At 39.2% G+C, this 17720-nt stretch overlaps 2 protein-coding genes across 2 annotated transcripts; one reads left to right on the top strand and one right to left on the bottom strand.

The window, feature by feature from the left end:
- The first annotated feature begins 1407 nt into the window (after positions 1 to 1407).
- On the top strand, positions 1408 to 1968 carry LOC112177756. Its single transcript, XM_024316016.1, has one exon. It carries the CDS (start codon positions 1408 to 1410, stop codon positions 1966 to 1968), a length of 561 nt encoding a protein of 186 aa, XP_024171784.1.
- Positions 1969 to 15866: 13898 nt separating this feature from the next.
- Positions 15867 to 17720, bottom strand: LOC112176973 (UDP-glycosyltransferase 74F2). The gene is made up of 2 exons (XM_024315116.2): positions 16878 to 17720; positions 15867 to 16801 (listed from the first exon to the last, which is right to left on the bottom strand). Exons 1-2 carry the CDS (start codon positions 17529 to 17531, stop codon positions 16067 to 16069), a joined length of 1389 nt encoding a protein of 462 aa, XP_024170884.1. The 5' UTR covers positions 17532 to 17720; the 3' UTR covers positions 15867 to 16066.

A 17720-nucleotide genomic window follows, 5' to 3' on the forward strand; every position in this document is an offset into this window, starting at 1 on the left:
AACTCATAAATAATTTTGCTTCATTTTATTACATCTATCTTTCATTTTGCTATTCAAACCACACTCAACTACAAAGTTCTTAAAAAATAACAAGTACTACAACTTTTTACCCCTCAGCATCGTGCGGGTGCTCTTCTGTTGTTCAAATATCTAGTTTATATCTTAATATTCTTGAAGGATTCCAGATCTTATACATCTTGGTTTGAATGGAAAACTGTGTTTTTTTTTTCCTCCAATCGGGTAGATAACAGCAGGTTTGACGTTGGTTTGAGAAGAAAAAAACCCAAAACATGAAACAAGTTGATGTGGCAGGGGCGGATCCAACCAATGGCTTGGTAAGGCTCAAGCCCTATCGGGCTTTTTGGGCCCAAAAAAAAAAAGGTATATACATATGTATTTTTTTTTTGGTACCAGTCATCTCGTTTCAAGCCCTACAGGCTACAGCTGTGACTTGGACTCTTGGAGCACAGAGGCGCAGTGCAGTCCGACTCAGCGACCCAGCGATCTGCAAAAGTACAAGGCTGGAAGCCTGGAACCAGCAACCCATCTCCGGTAGTCCGGTCTTCGAGCTCCCCACCGCCACAAGCCCACTAGCAACCGGTTTGGCTGTCTCTGTGGTATCTCACCATCTCTCTCTCCCTAGTTCTGATTTCTGAGTTTTTATCAGTAAATAATTGATTTCTTGATTTCCATTTGATGATTGATCTTGTGAAGTTGTGATTCTTGTCTTCCATTTAATCTATATCACTATATGTCTATATCAGTTCTGAGTTCTTGTTGGTTTTTAAGTTTTATAGTTGAAAACTTGAAAATTGAAATGGGTAATGGCCAATGGTTTCGATTTTGGTTGGTGCTACTGTCCTACTGATGTTGATGGTATAATTGCTAAATTGCAGATTTGCAGAAATGATATAATTGCTTGGCCTATGGTATGGAGTATGGATATTGATTAACTGATGGTGACATGGTGTATTGATGTTGATGAGTTGATGTTGATTACTTGATTTTAATAAAGGTAATGATACTGATTGAGTGATTGGGTAGTTAGAAATGGGTTTGATAACTTGGTTTCCGTTTAATGTTGATTTCTTCTTCAATTGCAGTTTGTAACTTTGTATGATTCATGATTCATGAGGAGAAGGCCTCAGACCTCAAAAGCAGAGGGCCACAATTCGTTTGAGAAAGCTTGTAAAAAAATAAAGGTAATGACATTGCTCACATAATTGTAATTTGAGGTGTTACATATATGTGAATTATAATTGGATTGACATAATGGCATTTTTCTCATATATCTAATATAATTTATAGGTGTTACACTAAAATGTCAAATCATGAACCGAAACCGAAGCGATCAAAAAAAATTACTACATGGTTTCAAAGAACTAATGTTTCGTCTTCATGCTCAAAATGATTTCTAATCCTTCCATATCCTCTCCAAATTTTGATGATCAACCGGAACCTTCAGAGTCTCTAGTGGTCAATTCTCAACCTTTAGAGCCACCAAATAATATCAATGCTCTTGAACGTGATCCTGGATTACGTTCTCCCATATGGAAATATCCAGTGAATAAGCGTGCTAGTGTTCGAAAAGCCTATATTTTGTTGGGTCCATTTCAGCCTAAGTTATCATATCCACTCACAAATCATGGGGGTCAAAAACGTAGATTTCAGTCTTCTTGGTTCAAGGATAATCCATGGCTTGAATATTCAATTGCTCTTGATAAAGCATATTGCTTCCCTTGTTTCCTTTTTGACACTGAAGATTCTCAGCATCATGCATTCACTGTTGATGGGTTTCAAACTTGGAAGAGGGTTAGCGTTGGTGATAATATGTTGATTAAGCATGAAGGAGGCCTTAACTCTCCGCATCATGCTACAATGCAGAAATGGGATTTATTAAGAAACCCAACCAAACAAATTGAAACAATTCTTGAGTCCAGGTCACTGAAAGATGTGGAAGACAATTGATTGAGGCTTAAGGCTTCAATAGAGAGTGTTAGATTGCTTGCTAATCAAGGAGCTCCTTTTAGAGGCCATGATGAATCTGAAAGTTCTTTGAATGCCGGATATTTTAGGGAAGTTATAAAATCTTTTTCAAGAATGAATGTGGAGGTTGAGAGAGTTGTCTTGGGAAATGCCCCTGGAAATGCCAAGTATATTAGTCCATCAATTCAAAAGAAAATTCTAAATATTCTTGGTAATAAAGTGAGGAGCAAGATACGTGCAGAAGTTGGGGATTCCAAATATTGTATTCTTGTTGATGAAGCTTTAGACACATCTGGTAAGGAACAAATGGCCATTATTCTGAGATTTGTTGATTGTCAAGGTATGATACGAGAACGATTTTTTAAGATTGTGAGTATTCCTAACACTACCTCACAAACTCTTAAAAATGAGATCACCAAAGTACTTACTATGTACAATCTTCAAGTGAGAAATATGCGTGGTCAAGGGTATGATGGTGCTAGCAATATGAGAGGTATTTATAATGGGTTACAAGCATTGTTTCTTGAAGAGTGTCCTTATGCATATTTTGTGCATTGTTTTGCTCACCGCCTGCAGTTAACATTGAATGCTACAGCTCAGGGGGTGCATGATATTTGGAAATTCTTTTCAACATTGAGTTTAATTGTGAATTTTGTTGATTCTTCTGCTAAGCGTCACTCTGCATTGAAAGCTGCAAGAACTGAAGAAATTGCAAATTTGGTAGCTTCTGGCGAGCTTTAAACAGGTATCGGTGCTAATCAACTTTGTACTTTGCAACGAGCTGGTGCTACTCGTTGGAGCTCACATTTCCATTCTATTAAGAGTTTAATTGAACTGTTTAGTTCAACAAAAAACACTCTTAATGACATGATTGACCAAGCACCCTTGGAATTGCAAGGACAAGCTAAGGGTGTTCTTAAAGCTATGAGGTCTTTTGATTTTGTGTTCTGCTTGCTTCTTATGCACAAAGTAATGAAAATTACTGAAGTTCTTTGTCAGACATTGCAGCAGAAATCATTAGACTTTGTACATGCTATGCACTTTGTTGGACTTACAAAGTCACTTCTTCAGGAGATGAGACAAAAAGGCTGGGATGATTTGGTAAGAGATGTGGAATCTTTTTGTGAAAAGCATGATATTGATATGCTTGATATGAATGCTTGCTATAAGGATGGCACAGGTCGTCGTTGCCAACAAATAGATTTCATTAAAGTTGAGCATCATTAACATGTGGATGTATTCAATGCTTTAGTTGATTTTCAGTTGAGTGAGTTGAATAGAAGATTCTCAGACCAAGCATCAGAACTCCTTATACTTAGTTCAATTTTGGATCCTCGTGATAACTTCAGGAATTTTAAAACTGAAGGTGTTTGCAATCTTGCAAAGAAGTTTTATCCTGAAGATTTTGATGATGGTGAAATGTTTGCTGTAGAATTAGAGTGTCCATATTATGAAAAAGATATGCGTGGTGATCAAAAATTTCAGAATTTGGAATCCATTTCTGATCTGTGCGGACCTTGGTTCAAGCAAGGAAGTCAGAATTTTTCCCTATGCTTCATAGATTGATTTGTCTGGTTTTGACTATTCCTGTTTCTACAGCAACCACTGAAAGAGCATTTTCAGCTATGAACATTGTTAAGAATAAACTTAGAAATAAGATGGACAATGAGTTTCTTGGTGATTGTATGGTCCTTCACATTGAGAAAGAGTATTCTGAATCTATTGACAATGATGAGGTGATTAAAGAGTTTGAAGTTTCATGTACTCGTAGGGTTAGATTTACTTAGTTTATGCTCTTGTATTATATTGCATTGCACGTTTATTTTATTGTTGAATTTGTCCATTAGTTTTGTATGTGCATTTGAGGGGTAAGGCTCATTATGTCCCCCCCTGACTAGGTGTATCATTTTTTCTATTAATAAAATTCTCTAGCACCGTCGAGGTTCTCTACTATTTTTTCTTCTTCACTTTGCAAAGAAATCCAAGCCCCAACGAAGGTGGAATCCTGGATCCGCCCCTGTGATGTGGCGATGATCTGACCATTGAAATATTTCAATGAGTAGGATTTTATGAAATTCATAACTTTATAGACATAGTCAATGTAGAGGAGCTCAATCAGTGACGTAGCTCTGTATACTGCAGTATGGTGTTTAAGCTTAATGAGCTTGAACACTTGCTAGCTAGCTCACAAGAGATAGAACGAGGATGCAACAGAAAATGAACAAGTATGCATTAATTCAAGTGCTAGGAATAGATTAATCCCACACTTTTTGATGAACTCCCCTGTCTATATTCATCCCGGCCGTGTTTGAGGTTTGTGATATTCTCTTTTTCCCCGAAGCATCAAGTCCAGCAACCAAGAAGCCCGTATAAGCATCTACATATATAAGAAAAATTGGGTCCAAACATTGGAAGCCCAAAAACATAAAATACTCTATATAGCCCAATCCAGCTTGGTGAACTCACCACTATCGGACCCTGTTGGTGCTCGCCTTACTTCCAATTGGAAAAGGCGCCCAATGCAAATCAATGTGAAAATTTCATTCCAGAAATGTAAGGTACGTCATTTCAGTTGTACGCGTCTCCATCAATCCATCATGACTGACGTTCATCATCAAGCTGCTACTGTCAGCAGAAAGTCATCAATGACCACTATTGCATGGGAAGCTTTGAGGTCTCGTTTGATTCATGGAAAGGAAAGTAATTCATTTGTCTTTTCCATAGGAAGGGAAATTTCATTTCAACATTTCGAAATGAAATTTCCCAATAACTTTCCATTCCGTTGTTTGGTAACGTAAGTAAAGTTGTTAAAAATTTTGTAAATACTAAATAATATAATAAAATAATATTTTGTAAGTAATAAATGCAAGGAAAGAATTGGGGAAAGTGATTCATTTGGGGTTTGGAAGGAACCACTTTCCCCTTTATTTTCCATTCATTCGGAAAATGATTTCCTTTCCTTTTGCATTCCAAATGTACAAATTTCCTTTCCTGATGCTTTCTTTCCGCGAACCAAACGTGGCCTGAAGATTTTGACATCATTGCTTATGTTTTCAACTACCGGTAGATCCAGGGAACTGGGAAGGTTGTTGTAAATGTGTATATGTTTCTCAAACGAGTTAATTGCTTTTCATTTTTACTGCAATAATAGATCGTCTAAAACTCAAAATAACTAAGAAAAAGTGGTCAATGAACTCGCACTTGCCTTGATTAATTGGTTTGTGTTTTAGAGAAACTGGAATTGAGAGAAAATCGTTGTGTATTCTCATTGATAATAGGGGTCTCTTTATATAGAGGATTACAATGCGTAGAGTCTAAATCATACAAGGAAAGGTAATCATACATTGAATAGGAATCTCTAGATTCTTCTAAATAAACTCTATTACCACTATGTCAAGTAACCTAGATTTGAGCTAGACACATATTCTGGATTTACTTGAACACTCCCCCTTATGTCGCCCAAACGTGGTGCTCCTCTTGTTGCCTCATTAAAAACCTTGCCGAGTAACAAAAACTCTGTGGGACAAAAATAACTTTGATCGAAGGGGAAAAGGAGCACAACACACCCTTCACGTTTCGAGACCCTACATGTAGACATCTCCCCTGATGTCTGCATCTCCCCATGATGACTACGGTCATGGGAATTAGGATAACTTCGACAAACGATGCTACCAACATGTTTCTCGAAAGTGGAATTTAGGCAATGACTTAGTGAGCAAGCCTGCTACACTATCCTCAGATCGAACCTAGTTCACTTTGATTTTGAGGAGAGTCTGTTGTTGCTGATTATCCTTGGTGTTGTTGCTTTTGATGTAGCCTTGTTTCATTTGTTCAAAACAAGTAGCATTATCCTAAATGCTCATAGGCTCATATGTGGTAGACTTCAAACCACAATTGTTCAAACATGAGTAATTATGGATCCAACCCATATACATTCACGAACCACTTTGTGAAAAGCAATGATCTCTGCATGGTTCGAAGATATAGACTAGGGTCTATTATGTAGACTTCCAAGATATCATAGTCTTTACCTATGGTGAACACTAAACCAGTTTGGGAATGACCTTTGTGTGGGTAAGAGAGATACCCAATATCATCAAAACCTTCCAAAACACTTACGTCGTTTTGGGACGGGGATAGAGGATGCAGGCCAGTGTTGGCGGCGTTCCTATTGTGTGATGGGTCCAAATCCATCGTCTCTCTGTAGGGATAGAACAATCCCATATCAATCGTACATCTCAAGTACCGAAAGATATCTTTTACACCAATCTAATGGCGTCGCGTTAGCACAGAGCTATACCTTAGCTAACAAGTTCACTGCAAATGAGATGTCCGGTCTTGTGCATTGAGCTAAGTACAATAATATGCCTATTGTACTTAAGTAAGGCACTTCTGCCTCTAGCACATCTTCGTCATCATCCTTTGGACGAAGAGGGTCATTTTCAAGATCAAGACTACGGATGATCATGGGGGTGCTTGAACGTTTGACCTTGTCAAGAATGCCTAAGCATCTATCAACATGATGCTCAAGTTCCAAATTGAGACATAATCGTGTTTCCCAAAATCCTTCATCTCAAACTCAGATTTCAAGTGTTCAGCGGTTTCCATTAACTCTTTAAGGGCTTCCAATGAAGATCATATCCAACATGAACCGCGATAGAATCCGAAACTTGTTATGGAAAAGTGCGGGCATGCATATCCCTTCCCAATTAAGTAGTCACTTTAGTGAGCGTTTCAACCTTATTGTAAACGTGCTCCGTGGTCTAGAGCCACTTGACTTGGGTAAATGAAGTTCACCATGAACCTTAATATATATTCCGTATCTAGATCCCTATAGAGATACGTAGTGACCACATTCGTAAGCTGCATGTTCAGTTATTCAAAAACTACCAAACTGATAAGGTAGTGGAGTGCAATGACATCCATTACGAGAGAATATGTCTCATTGTAGTCGATTCTAGGGCGTTTTGTGAGAAGCCTTAAGCCATAAGGCGAGATTACTATCTCTTTTTCTCAACACGCTTTCTAACAAAGACGCATTAGTCAATAGGCTTTATGTTAGGAGGTGTTGGCATCACTGACTCAAAACCTTCCTCTTCGTTAGAGAATCCATCTTAACCTGGATCGCATCTTTCCATTTAGGCCAAATTTCTCTACGTTGGCATTCATTCATCAACGGAGCATTGTTCGATATCATCGGACTCAACAGACTCATGCGTAACGAAATGTGCAACTACATCCTCAATTATGATGGAGTTTCTATCCCACGTCTCATATACACCAGTGTAATTTTCAAAGAGCTCTATATTCTCAGGAATAGGTTCTAACGTTGAGGCATCTCCCAACGATAACCATAACCCATAAGATTCTCATTAGATGGATTTTGAGTTTTAATGATCAAATGATTGGAATGTGCCAAAGTTTCTTTCGAACCCACGGGCCTCCCACGCATCCTAGCTGGAGCCATGGCCTGTAATGCCAAAGTGTCATTCTCTATGGCGTTGGCGTCATGTCTACCTCTGTGTAGGGTGGCGTTATGTCCTCTTGTAGGGACGTTCGTCCTTACAGGCATGTTTGCAACATATTTGGGTGATCTCGTCACTTTAACGGGGATCGAGATGAGATATAGTAGGGACGGACCACGAAACTTCCTATCGTTCCTGCTGAAAATTCGTGTGCTTATCTCCCCCTAACGATGGGAAGACTGTCTCATCAAAGTGACAACCCGCAAATCTAGTAGTAAGAAGATCGCCTTGCAAAGGCATTAAGTGGCGGACGATTGTTGGAATCTCAAATCCAACGTAGTTGCCCATTCGTATGTAAGGAAATATCCTAGTGCGCTGTGGCGGTGCAATTGGCACATAAATGGCTCACTTAAATGTGCGTAAGTACAAAATACTTGTACTCAGTCACTAGCTGTAACGCAAAGGTAGATTGAGTGACGGTGGGTCGTAGACGAATTTGCATAGCTGCATGCGATATTGCATCACCCCAAGTGGATATAAGGAGATGGGTGTGCATTACCAATATACGGACTACCATCGTAGTCGTTTCTGAGAGACCATTTGGGTGTGTTCATGGGAATATGATGTCAAACATCAGTCCTAATGCAATAACCATCAAAAGTCTTCAATGTAAACTCTCTAGCATTATCAAGTCCAATTGACGAAATAAGATGATTCGAGGAGTGAGCCCGTTGTCGTATGATATGTGCTAGGAGTGTAGCATAAGCAACATTTACAAGTGGACAATGGCACAACACGTGACCAGCGTGTTTGCTTGTCAACCAACATTATGAGATATTTAAATGTCCGCAAGTTGGTTGAATCTGTCCACAGAATCCCTATAGATTCTATGTAAGAACAGAATGAGTATTGTCATATCCTTTGCATAGGACGGTCTCAGTCCTAATTTCCCTACGGAACAGGCTTTATAAACAAACGAGAGGATGTAGAAGCAACCAATGAGGGTTTTGGTTGGGCCTGAGCATCTGAAACGCCATTTGAAGCAAATTTAGTGATTGCAGCATCACCTGGGGCGCCATCACCATGATGGACTCCATCCATGGCGTTATGGATAGGGACTATGCCAGCCCTAGGCTGGTGGTGGACTGCAGCGGTCACACTTAGTTCAGGAATCAACTTTTGATTCATGCTTCGTTTGGCTCTAGAGAAAGGATGTCCATGTGAAGTCTTTAGTAGATGGATCATTATATCATGACTAAGATGACCTATCCTGTCGTGACAAAGCCAATATGTGTCTAAAATCCAAGAGATCTTCTCTCATGACTTTATTGGATTTAATAGCTTGAATAGTGACATAGAGTCCACTAGAGAGACACATAAACTTCTCTAAGATGCGCTTTTGTTCGCAATCGTTAGAGGTATCGCAAAGGAACTCATTTCCATTCTCTTCATGCGTTTTCGCATGGAATCCGTTGGCTATTCATATGTGCAATTTGCCCTAGGAGCGTAGAGATAGAGTTTTTGTGACAATAATCAAGGTGCCATTTGGCAGGGGAACTTGGGCTATTCCATGTCCTTGAATTAATATTGATGGCCCAACCATCGTAGTCACAATGTAATATGCTCATAATCAAAATGGAGTCATAATGAAAAGAATTTGAAATTTTACTCATAAGCCAACAGAGTACATTATTGTCTCTTAACCATTAGGAGAATCTAATCCAAATGCTAGCTAATGCAAAACAATGGTAGTCGTATGACTTCTTTCGGTAACTCCAAAATAAATATGATCAGGTGAGTAGAGAGATGTTGGTGGAGCAAAGCTCACTTAAGTACCACTTATCTCAAAACCTTCCTAGACATCATACTAACTTTGGATGAGCCTGTGTGAAGAAAAACTAAACCAATGACATTTACTACAAGTATATGGCAATTGCCTATTACATCTCTTGGAAAATAAAAAGACTTAATCAAAATTGCCAGTCTCTGGATCTTGGCCTTTGATGTCTTCAACCCTTAGAGCGAGATCGTCATCTTAATCTTCTTGCTCCATGTAATTTTCTTCCCTTGCTTCACGATACGTCTTGTACGCGTTAGCAATATTCTGGGGTGCATTACATGCTTTAGCCCAATGTCCTGACACTCCACACCGAAGACAAGCATTATCATGGTCAGGCTCCCTTGATCGAGGCGTGCTTAGAGCGCGATAGGGACAACTATGATCCTTAGTGGCGCCGCCACCATAGCCGGAGGCTCTGCCTCTCTCTCTCTCTTCACACATTGACTTCTACGGTTCAGTGCACGCCTATCTTGGCGATTTCCTTGCTCTTTAGGGTGAGAATATGGACCAGAACGTCCAGAATAATCCCTTAGGGGCGCGACTATAGTTAGACTCCGGAATTGGCTTTTCTCCTACGGGTCTAGAGTTATAGTTCTTCACAAGTATGTTATCGTGCTTTTCAACTACGTTCATGGCTCCAATTAGCTCATGAAATCTTGTGATGTGTCCAGCATTAACATCAATCTGATAGTTCTTGGCTATCATCAATGCAGAGACGAGGAAGGTAGAGAGAGTTTTCTCGATCAATATCGTATCAGTGATTTTCTGCCCACAGAATTCCATCAAAGACTTAATACGAAGTGCTTCCGAATTGTAGTCAAGTACAGACTTGAAATCACAGAAGCGGAGGCTATGCCATCTCACTTCTAATTCAAGAAGCAGGGAGTCACGAACATTGCCAAATCTTTCTTCAAGTGAGACCCACAGCTTTCTGTGGTCTTCTTCATTCATACACTCGTACCGGAGCGAATCATCCATATGACGAGTCATTAGAATTATGGCTTTCGCCTTATTTGCCTCTAAGGCTGCTCTATTTGCTTCCAAAGCTTGAGCTTGCTCAACAGTTAGCACGTCCTAGCTAGGCTCGAGAATCGTATCTAGGATTCAATCGGCCTTGAGATGCTGGCAGACATGACGAACCCACATGTGATATCCAGAGCCAGTTGTTCCTAATGGAGCAAAGTCCAATTTGTTTAAGTTACTTATTCTGAAAGAGAACAAGAAAAATGGTTAGTTTCGGAGCGGAAAAAGCTACTACGAAAACATATAAAATTTCTTAGCGTAGTTGCTTCCAAGAAATTAGGAATTTTTTAGCATAATCGCTTCTAAGAAATTCAATTCTAAGAGGTATTGGATTAGATCGAAACAATGACATAAGTGGTTGATCATAAATTATCTACAAACTCTTAAGTTTGGAGATCTCAACAAGCTCCAAGCTTGGAGTAAGCATGAACCCCCACTGTTCGGCTTAATTAGGTCTCCCCTATGATGAAGAAAGGGGGGGTAGAAGAATGGAGTTTGCAAGTCCCCGAGAAAAAGAAGAGAAAAATAATAAAAACTTCAAAAACGGTAACCTTTAGTAAAACATACATCTTAGGATTGCAGAGAGTATTCGATCCTCGTTGTAGGATTGTAGACGAGCTTCAGTCCTAGGGGAACAGACTTGTAGGATTGCAGACAAACTTCAGTCCTGGTGTAAGTGAACTGATTTGTAGGATTGCAGCGTGGTTTCGATCCTTGTAATAGGATTGCAGACTGCTATCAATCCTAGTTGCTGAAACTGACAGACGAAAGGCATGCTGGGCTGCTGCTGGCAGGTTGCACATTAGGCAGGTGTAGTGTGCTGCTTGCTGGCTTGCGACGTTGGGCTGCAGAGATGTGCTATTGATCCTAAGTTAGGATTACAACTAGTTTGCAATCCTGGTCGAAGCCGGTGCTAGGTGGATGCGGTGTTGCAGGGGCATGCGAGTAGCGGCAGAGGCTTGCAGCAAGAGTAGGCGCCCGGGCGCTTATGAGAGGTGCACAGTGAATGGCAGTGAACGGGAAGAAGGATTTTTGGGTTTTTGGCTTCTAGAAACTAGGGCTAGAGCTCGTGCTGATAATGTATTTTAGAGAAACTGGAATTGAGAGAAAATCGTTGTGTATTCTCATTGATAATAGGGGCATCTTTATATAGAGGATTACAATGCATAGAGTCTGAATCATACAAGGAAAAGTAATCATACATTGAATAGGAATCTCTAGATTCTTCTTAATAAACTTTATTACCTCTATGTCAAGTAACCTAGAGTTTGGGCTAGACACATATTCTGGATTTACTTGAACAATTTGATATTTTTGGGTTGCGATTCTTTTGCTTTTGCAGCATTAAAATTGACTAGCTAGCTAGCTTTCTACTTTGGCAGAAATATCACTTTGGTCATCAAACTATGTTTCGCTCGACACTTTGGTCATCCAACTTTTCAAAACTTCACTTTGGTCATCGAACTATATCACCATATTTCACTTTGGTTATTCCGTCTGTTTTCTCCGTTTAAATGTGGCAATTGAACCTCACATGTCTAATAGGCAGGGCTATATGTGTCAATCCAATTAAAAAACGAATTAGACTGTTGGAGACTACGGGTCAAACATATACCATACTCTCTCTCTCTCTAAGCCAAAAGATTTTCACGCTCTCTCTCTCTGTCTCTCTCTCTCAATCTCTATGTTATTAGATTTCAAGCCACAAAGCAAAACATTTGAAATGGTGAGTGAGATTATACATGATCTCTAAGTTGGCATATAACTTTTGGGTTGAGAACCTAATGAACATTTATCATATTTTTTGAAGTTTAGTGCGTTATTGATGGAAAATCAACTAAGTACCGGGAGGTATTTTCAAATTGATGGAGAGCCACCCACCTACAAAGGTATGTAATTGATTCCTTAATTCTTTTTATTGTTTGTGGAGCCTTAATCTTTATGGGTTTTGTGTTGTGCTCATGTAGCAGTGTTTGGGAATTAGGGATTTGCTGATTTTTTTTTCCTTAAAAATTGGGGCAATTGTGTTTTGTTTATGGCATTTGTTTGTAGAAATTGGCATATACACAGCCCATCACTTCGTTTTCCCAAAAATTTCACCTAGAGAAGGATCAGATGTATATGCCAAACTTGGTTGCAGAGTCGGAGTTCATAAGAGTGTTTCTTGATTGTGGAAAATGGGAATGGCTTTGACTATTTCCTTCAGAGGGAGAATCTTTGTGGCATGTGATAACAGAAGCCCTTGGGAAGAGTCAGATTTAGGAAGAATCAAGATTTTCCAATATTATATATTCAGATTATCGAGATTCCATAACATAATCAATAGATAGTTTAGCCACACCAAAACTTTCCTGGTCAGCTGGGAATTTGATGTCAAAAGGAACTTAAACGAGGACATGGAATAAAGGAGGCACGGGTAGTATAGGAATTGCTGATATTTTTACAAACAATCAATTGGTGGCTTCATCGAAAGAAAAAGAAAAAAAAAGGAAGAAGAGAGGTGGAACGTAGTCTTTGTTTTGGCATTATTGGTTTGTAAGTGGTGTCCAGACTTCGTTTAATCAAAGTTGGATTGCTTGCTTTGTTTAATCAAAGTTGTGTTTGTGAGACTTGATTTTCTTTTGAATTTGAATTTTATTTTGTGTTTCCTTGTGCAAGTTGTTCTTGATGAATTTACACAGTTCTTCTTTGTTGCATCTTGTTATTTGTTTAGATTTGAAAGTTATTGGTTGGACTACCACATATCATTCTTTTTCTACCTGTCTATTGAACGTGTTCTCGATCTTGATCTGATGGCTCTGTTAGACTAATTTAATTTTTCATCTAGCGTTACGATCTAATTGTTTCATTTGAATGATGGATCAATGTTTTATTTTCAATTGGTTGCATCAAATGTTCAAAAATGAGTCAGAAAAGAAGCTACTTTTGATATCTTCTGTCATAACACAAGGACTTGTGATAGGCGTAATCAACAAGGAAGTACCTCTCAAGCTGTAAGTAATTTAATTTTTATTTTATTATAAATTTGGAGGCATTTTGTATTGCTGCAAGTGTAAATGTACTAGATGTTAAATTATAGTTATGTAATGGCTGAACATATGGTAATGCAAATGGACAGAGTTCTACTATGCAAATGAAGAAGGTTCTCAAAATGTTCAGTAAGATGGCAATGCAAATGATGAACATAGAATGCAGAATGCTCAGCAATGTGGCAATTCGAATGGACATAGTTCTGAAAATGTTCACGATGATGTAATCATTCATAAAATAAGAATGTCAAAGCTTAAATGTAAAATTGCACGAAATTAAATGGGTCTTTTATTTTACTCGAAATCATAATATCAAAACTTAAATGCCAATGACTGATGCTTCTTTTGTCATATTTGACTTGTTTTTGTTTTACATCATGCCGATGTGTTCTAAATGGGATTGCTCTTTGAGTCACGAGTTAATTATAGAATATTAACCTTTCCTCCATGCTTATTTGTGGAATATGGAAGAGCCCAGTGGTCCTTAATATATAGTTAATTCATAAACTACTCTCTTTGTCTGCAACCAACAATACCTAATTTAATTAGGGAATTGAATTGTCCCTTCCTATTGGATTTGTTTCTTGCCTTGTTTCTTTATGTGAATGTCATTCCGATTACTTTGTCATGATATGAATTGTATTCATACATGTGAGAGTGTTAATTATGGATTGATTAAATTATCGTATGTGTTTTTCTATTAACAGGAGCATCATGAGATTCCATCTCAACAATCACTTGCGAAAGCACCTTTTGTTTCATCGCAACCACTTCCATCACCTCTAAATTTCTCACAAGAAATTCCTCCAGTTCAAAGAAGTTCTCAACCTATTGGATCATTCTTAGCTTCCTTCTCCTCCATCATGAACACTGATCCTGTAACAGGGAGGCCAAAGAAGCAAGTTGCATTCAGAAATCCTAAGAATTCTATGTCAACTGAGAATGCAAGCAAGCCTATAGGGCATTTTGTGATAACTCTTTGAACAATTAGGATAGAATATTTTCTAAAAATTTGACAGGTCATTTTGGTACAGTAGTGTTTTATGTTAGTATGGAATGCTTATGTAATTTGCAGTTAGGATATGTAGTTTTGAACTATGTTAGCTTTACCGTTATTCTAAGCATTTACATGACCATTATTCATGCATTCATCATCAGTTTTCGAAGCATACAATGGAGAAAAATGATTGAGTCAGAGAATGATTCAAAATGAGGGAATATAAGAGGAAGAAAAAGATTGATTTAATAAATTGAGGAATTATAAAAGGAGGGAAAAGTTGGCAAAATTGGATGAAGTTTTATGTTTAGGCAGGAAAAATTGGAATAAGTTATAAAAATGGCGGGCAAAAATTTTCGTCTCCAAAATACCCTTAGAGTTAACAGAGAAAACGGAGAAAACAGACGAAATGACCAAAGTGATATACGGTGATATAGTTGGATGACCAAAGTGAAGTTTTTAAAAGTTGGATGACCAAAGTGTCAAGCGAAACATAGTTCAATGACCAAAGTGATATTCCTGCCTTCTACTTTTTTTTTTTTTTGAAGGGGTTTGGAACCCAGTCAAGCTGGGAGGCTCAGCCCCACGCCTGACTTATTATATTAGAATGAACTAACCTCTTCGAGGGGGACATAAAACCTTGACCTCGAGCATCAGTACAAGAGTCCTTATAGAGAACATCCCGAATAATAATAGGAGTCTCCTCTAACCATACATCAAAAATATAATTACAACTAGCAAGGTGCGCTAATCTTTTGGCTGCACCATTTGCTTCACGGAAGATGTGCCTAACCTGAAAAGGGTGAAAAGATGTCAAATATGACTTACAATCATCGATAATACTCCCAATCTCAGATCTATCTTCCACGTTATGGTGTAGAGCAGTAATCACAAGAGAGCAATCGCTCTCCAAGTCAATAGCAGACATGTCCTGATGGATCGCCAATAGAAGTCCAGCCCGACATGCTTCAGCATCCATGTGTAGAGCTATTGAAGCATGTGGAAAATAACAAGCCAAAGCTGCCAGGCGCATACCATTTTCATCCCTTATCACAACTCCCACACCACCATCACCATACTCAGCCCTGTAACTACCATCGACATTCACCTTCAGCCGCCCACTAGGAGGGTTCCTCCATTTTGACTTCTCCCTCCTTGCTTTTGCATTTCATGCACATGAACTTGCTGATATTCTTCAAGAAATTTACTTGCCCATTGGGCTGCATTTGAGGCACAAAAAAAGCTCCCATTCCACAACACATTATTTCTTTCAGACCAAATGACCCAGAGTGCCAAGAAAAAAGCACATCTTTAGTTACCATCCATCTTGTCAATGACCCAATCCAGCTTGAGGACCCAATCCACCACACATGAGCCAGCCACATTCTTAGCCAATAGACCCAATTTAGTAAACACCCAAAAGCATGATGTGACATCACAGTCTCTGAATAGATGCAATCCATCTTCAGTTTTGGGGCCTTCTACTTTTGATACATAGCGATCGCAGCATTGTTATTAAAGATGGATTTACAGACAACACAATCAACCCTGGACCCAAGCTTTTATTTTGTCCAACAAATAATACATCACAAGTACGTAAGCAATAATTGATGACTATGAATCCTAGTACTATGATTTTTTGAATGATAATTGTTTACCTTATTATAATTCATATCATAGTAAACAACAGTACACTGATCCGATCAACTGGACATGTGAAAATAAATCAAACGCTGGCTGGCTTAGCAATTGCCAACTTGGATACAAATTCATCAATATTCTTATCAGAGGTGCCACCCTCGCTCACTGCCTCAATAGCCAGCTCCCTCCACTTTTTAGCATTCATTTTCATTTCAATCCCCATCTCCCCCATCACTTTCCTAATGCACAACTCAATCTCTTCTCTTCCTTCCACCCCACTACTCTCATCAACCTTTACTCTAACCCCAACCTTCCAAAGACCCTCAACCAATTTGGAATTAGTAGGCTGGTCGACCCACTGTGGCATTAACACCATTGGCACTCCCAAGCTCAATGCCTCAATTGTCGAATTCCACCCACCGTGAGTGAAAAAACACCCTACTGCTTCGTGTGACAACACTTCGAGCTGAGGGCTCCAATTTACTAACAAGCCTTTTTCGGCCGTCTCTTCTTTGAACTTTTCCGGAAGCTTTGCCACTTCGGAGTCCCTGACCACCCACAAGAAGTGGAAGTCAGTTGCCTTCAAGCCGAAGGCAAGTTCCTGCATTTGCTTGTCACTCAGATTGGCTATACTACCGAAGGATACGTACACGACGGAGCCTGCTGGCTTGGTGTTGAGCCAGTCGGTGCAAACCGAGTCTACCTCGAAGAGATGAAGCCCATACTCCTTGTCGTCTCTGATGCTATTGTCCAAGTATTTAGATGGAATTGTTGGCCCTATTGTCAACATTGGACAAATTTGAGACATCGAATCCAACACCTGTAACATACCATTCGAATCAAATTAAGTCAAATGCTACTACTTCATCATTTCGTGAACAAAATTAGTAACGCACCTCTTCCTCTAACTTGTAGAAAGTGTTGGCGAAAATGAAATCAGCTTTGTCGGTATTAGAGAATTGGTTCAACACCATCTCAAAGTAAGCTGGATACGAGCCCGGCACTGAAAAGTAGGACGGCATATCTTGAGGCTCAAGAATATGCAATCCGAGAGGAAGTTTATTAGGAGAAGAAGCTGGACTCCTAATTAGTCCATGATGATGCTCAAGATAGTAAGTGTAATTAACGGTGCAGGCTTGAGTAAAGAAGGCAGCAGTGGCTAGACCAAATTGCTTAGCTACATCCAAAGCCCAAGGCAAGAAGGCGTTATAAATTATGCAGTCAATAGGGTTTGGTGTTGACTTGTGCCTTGTAATGATCTCAGCTAAGGATTTGGAGCCCTCGGCTTCTAAACGGGATAGATAGGCGGCGATGCTTTCAGCTCGCGCAAAGCCGCCGTCATCATACCCATCGGATATGGTCTCAAGTTGGACGGAGCCTGCCGATTTGGGTAGGTTCAAAGAGTTGGCGATGAAGATGGTATTGGCTAGGGTCACTTTGAGGCCCTTAGAAGAGGCTAGGCATTTGGAGAATTGGAGTAGCGGGTTTATGTGGCCTTGAGCTGGATAAGGAATTGCTAAAACGTGAGCTTTATAGCCACTGCTTGCCATTGCCTCTCTTTCTTTAGCTCTCTCTCTCTCTAGGCTCTTGTAGTTATAGTTAATCTGTATATATAAGGAGCTTGGTCGATCTCATGCACAGATATGGTCAAGTAAACTAGGATTATATAACACCGAATATAAGCCCAGTAGTATCAAAAAACAAATATTTAATCAATAATAAAGGCTTGGCTATTGCAT

The sequence above is a fragment of the Rosa chinensis genome, chromosome 7 (genome assembly GCF_002994745.2).
Source record: "Rosa chinensis cultivar Old Blush chromosome 7, RchiOBHm-V2, whole genome shotgun sequence".
Taxonomy (NCBI): domain Eukaryota; kingdom Viridiplantae; phylum Streptophyta; class Magnoliopsida; order Rosales; family Rosaceae; genus Rosa; species Rosa chinensis.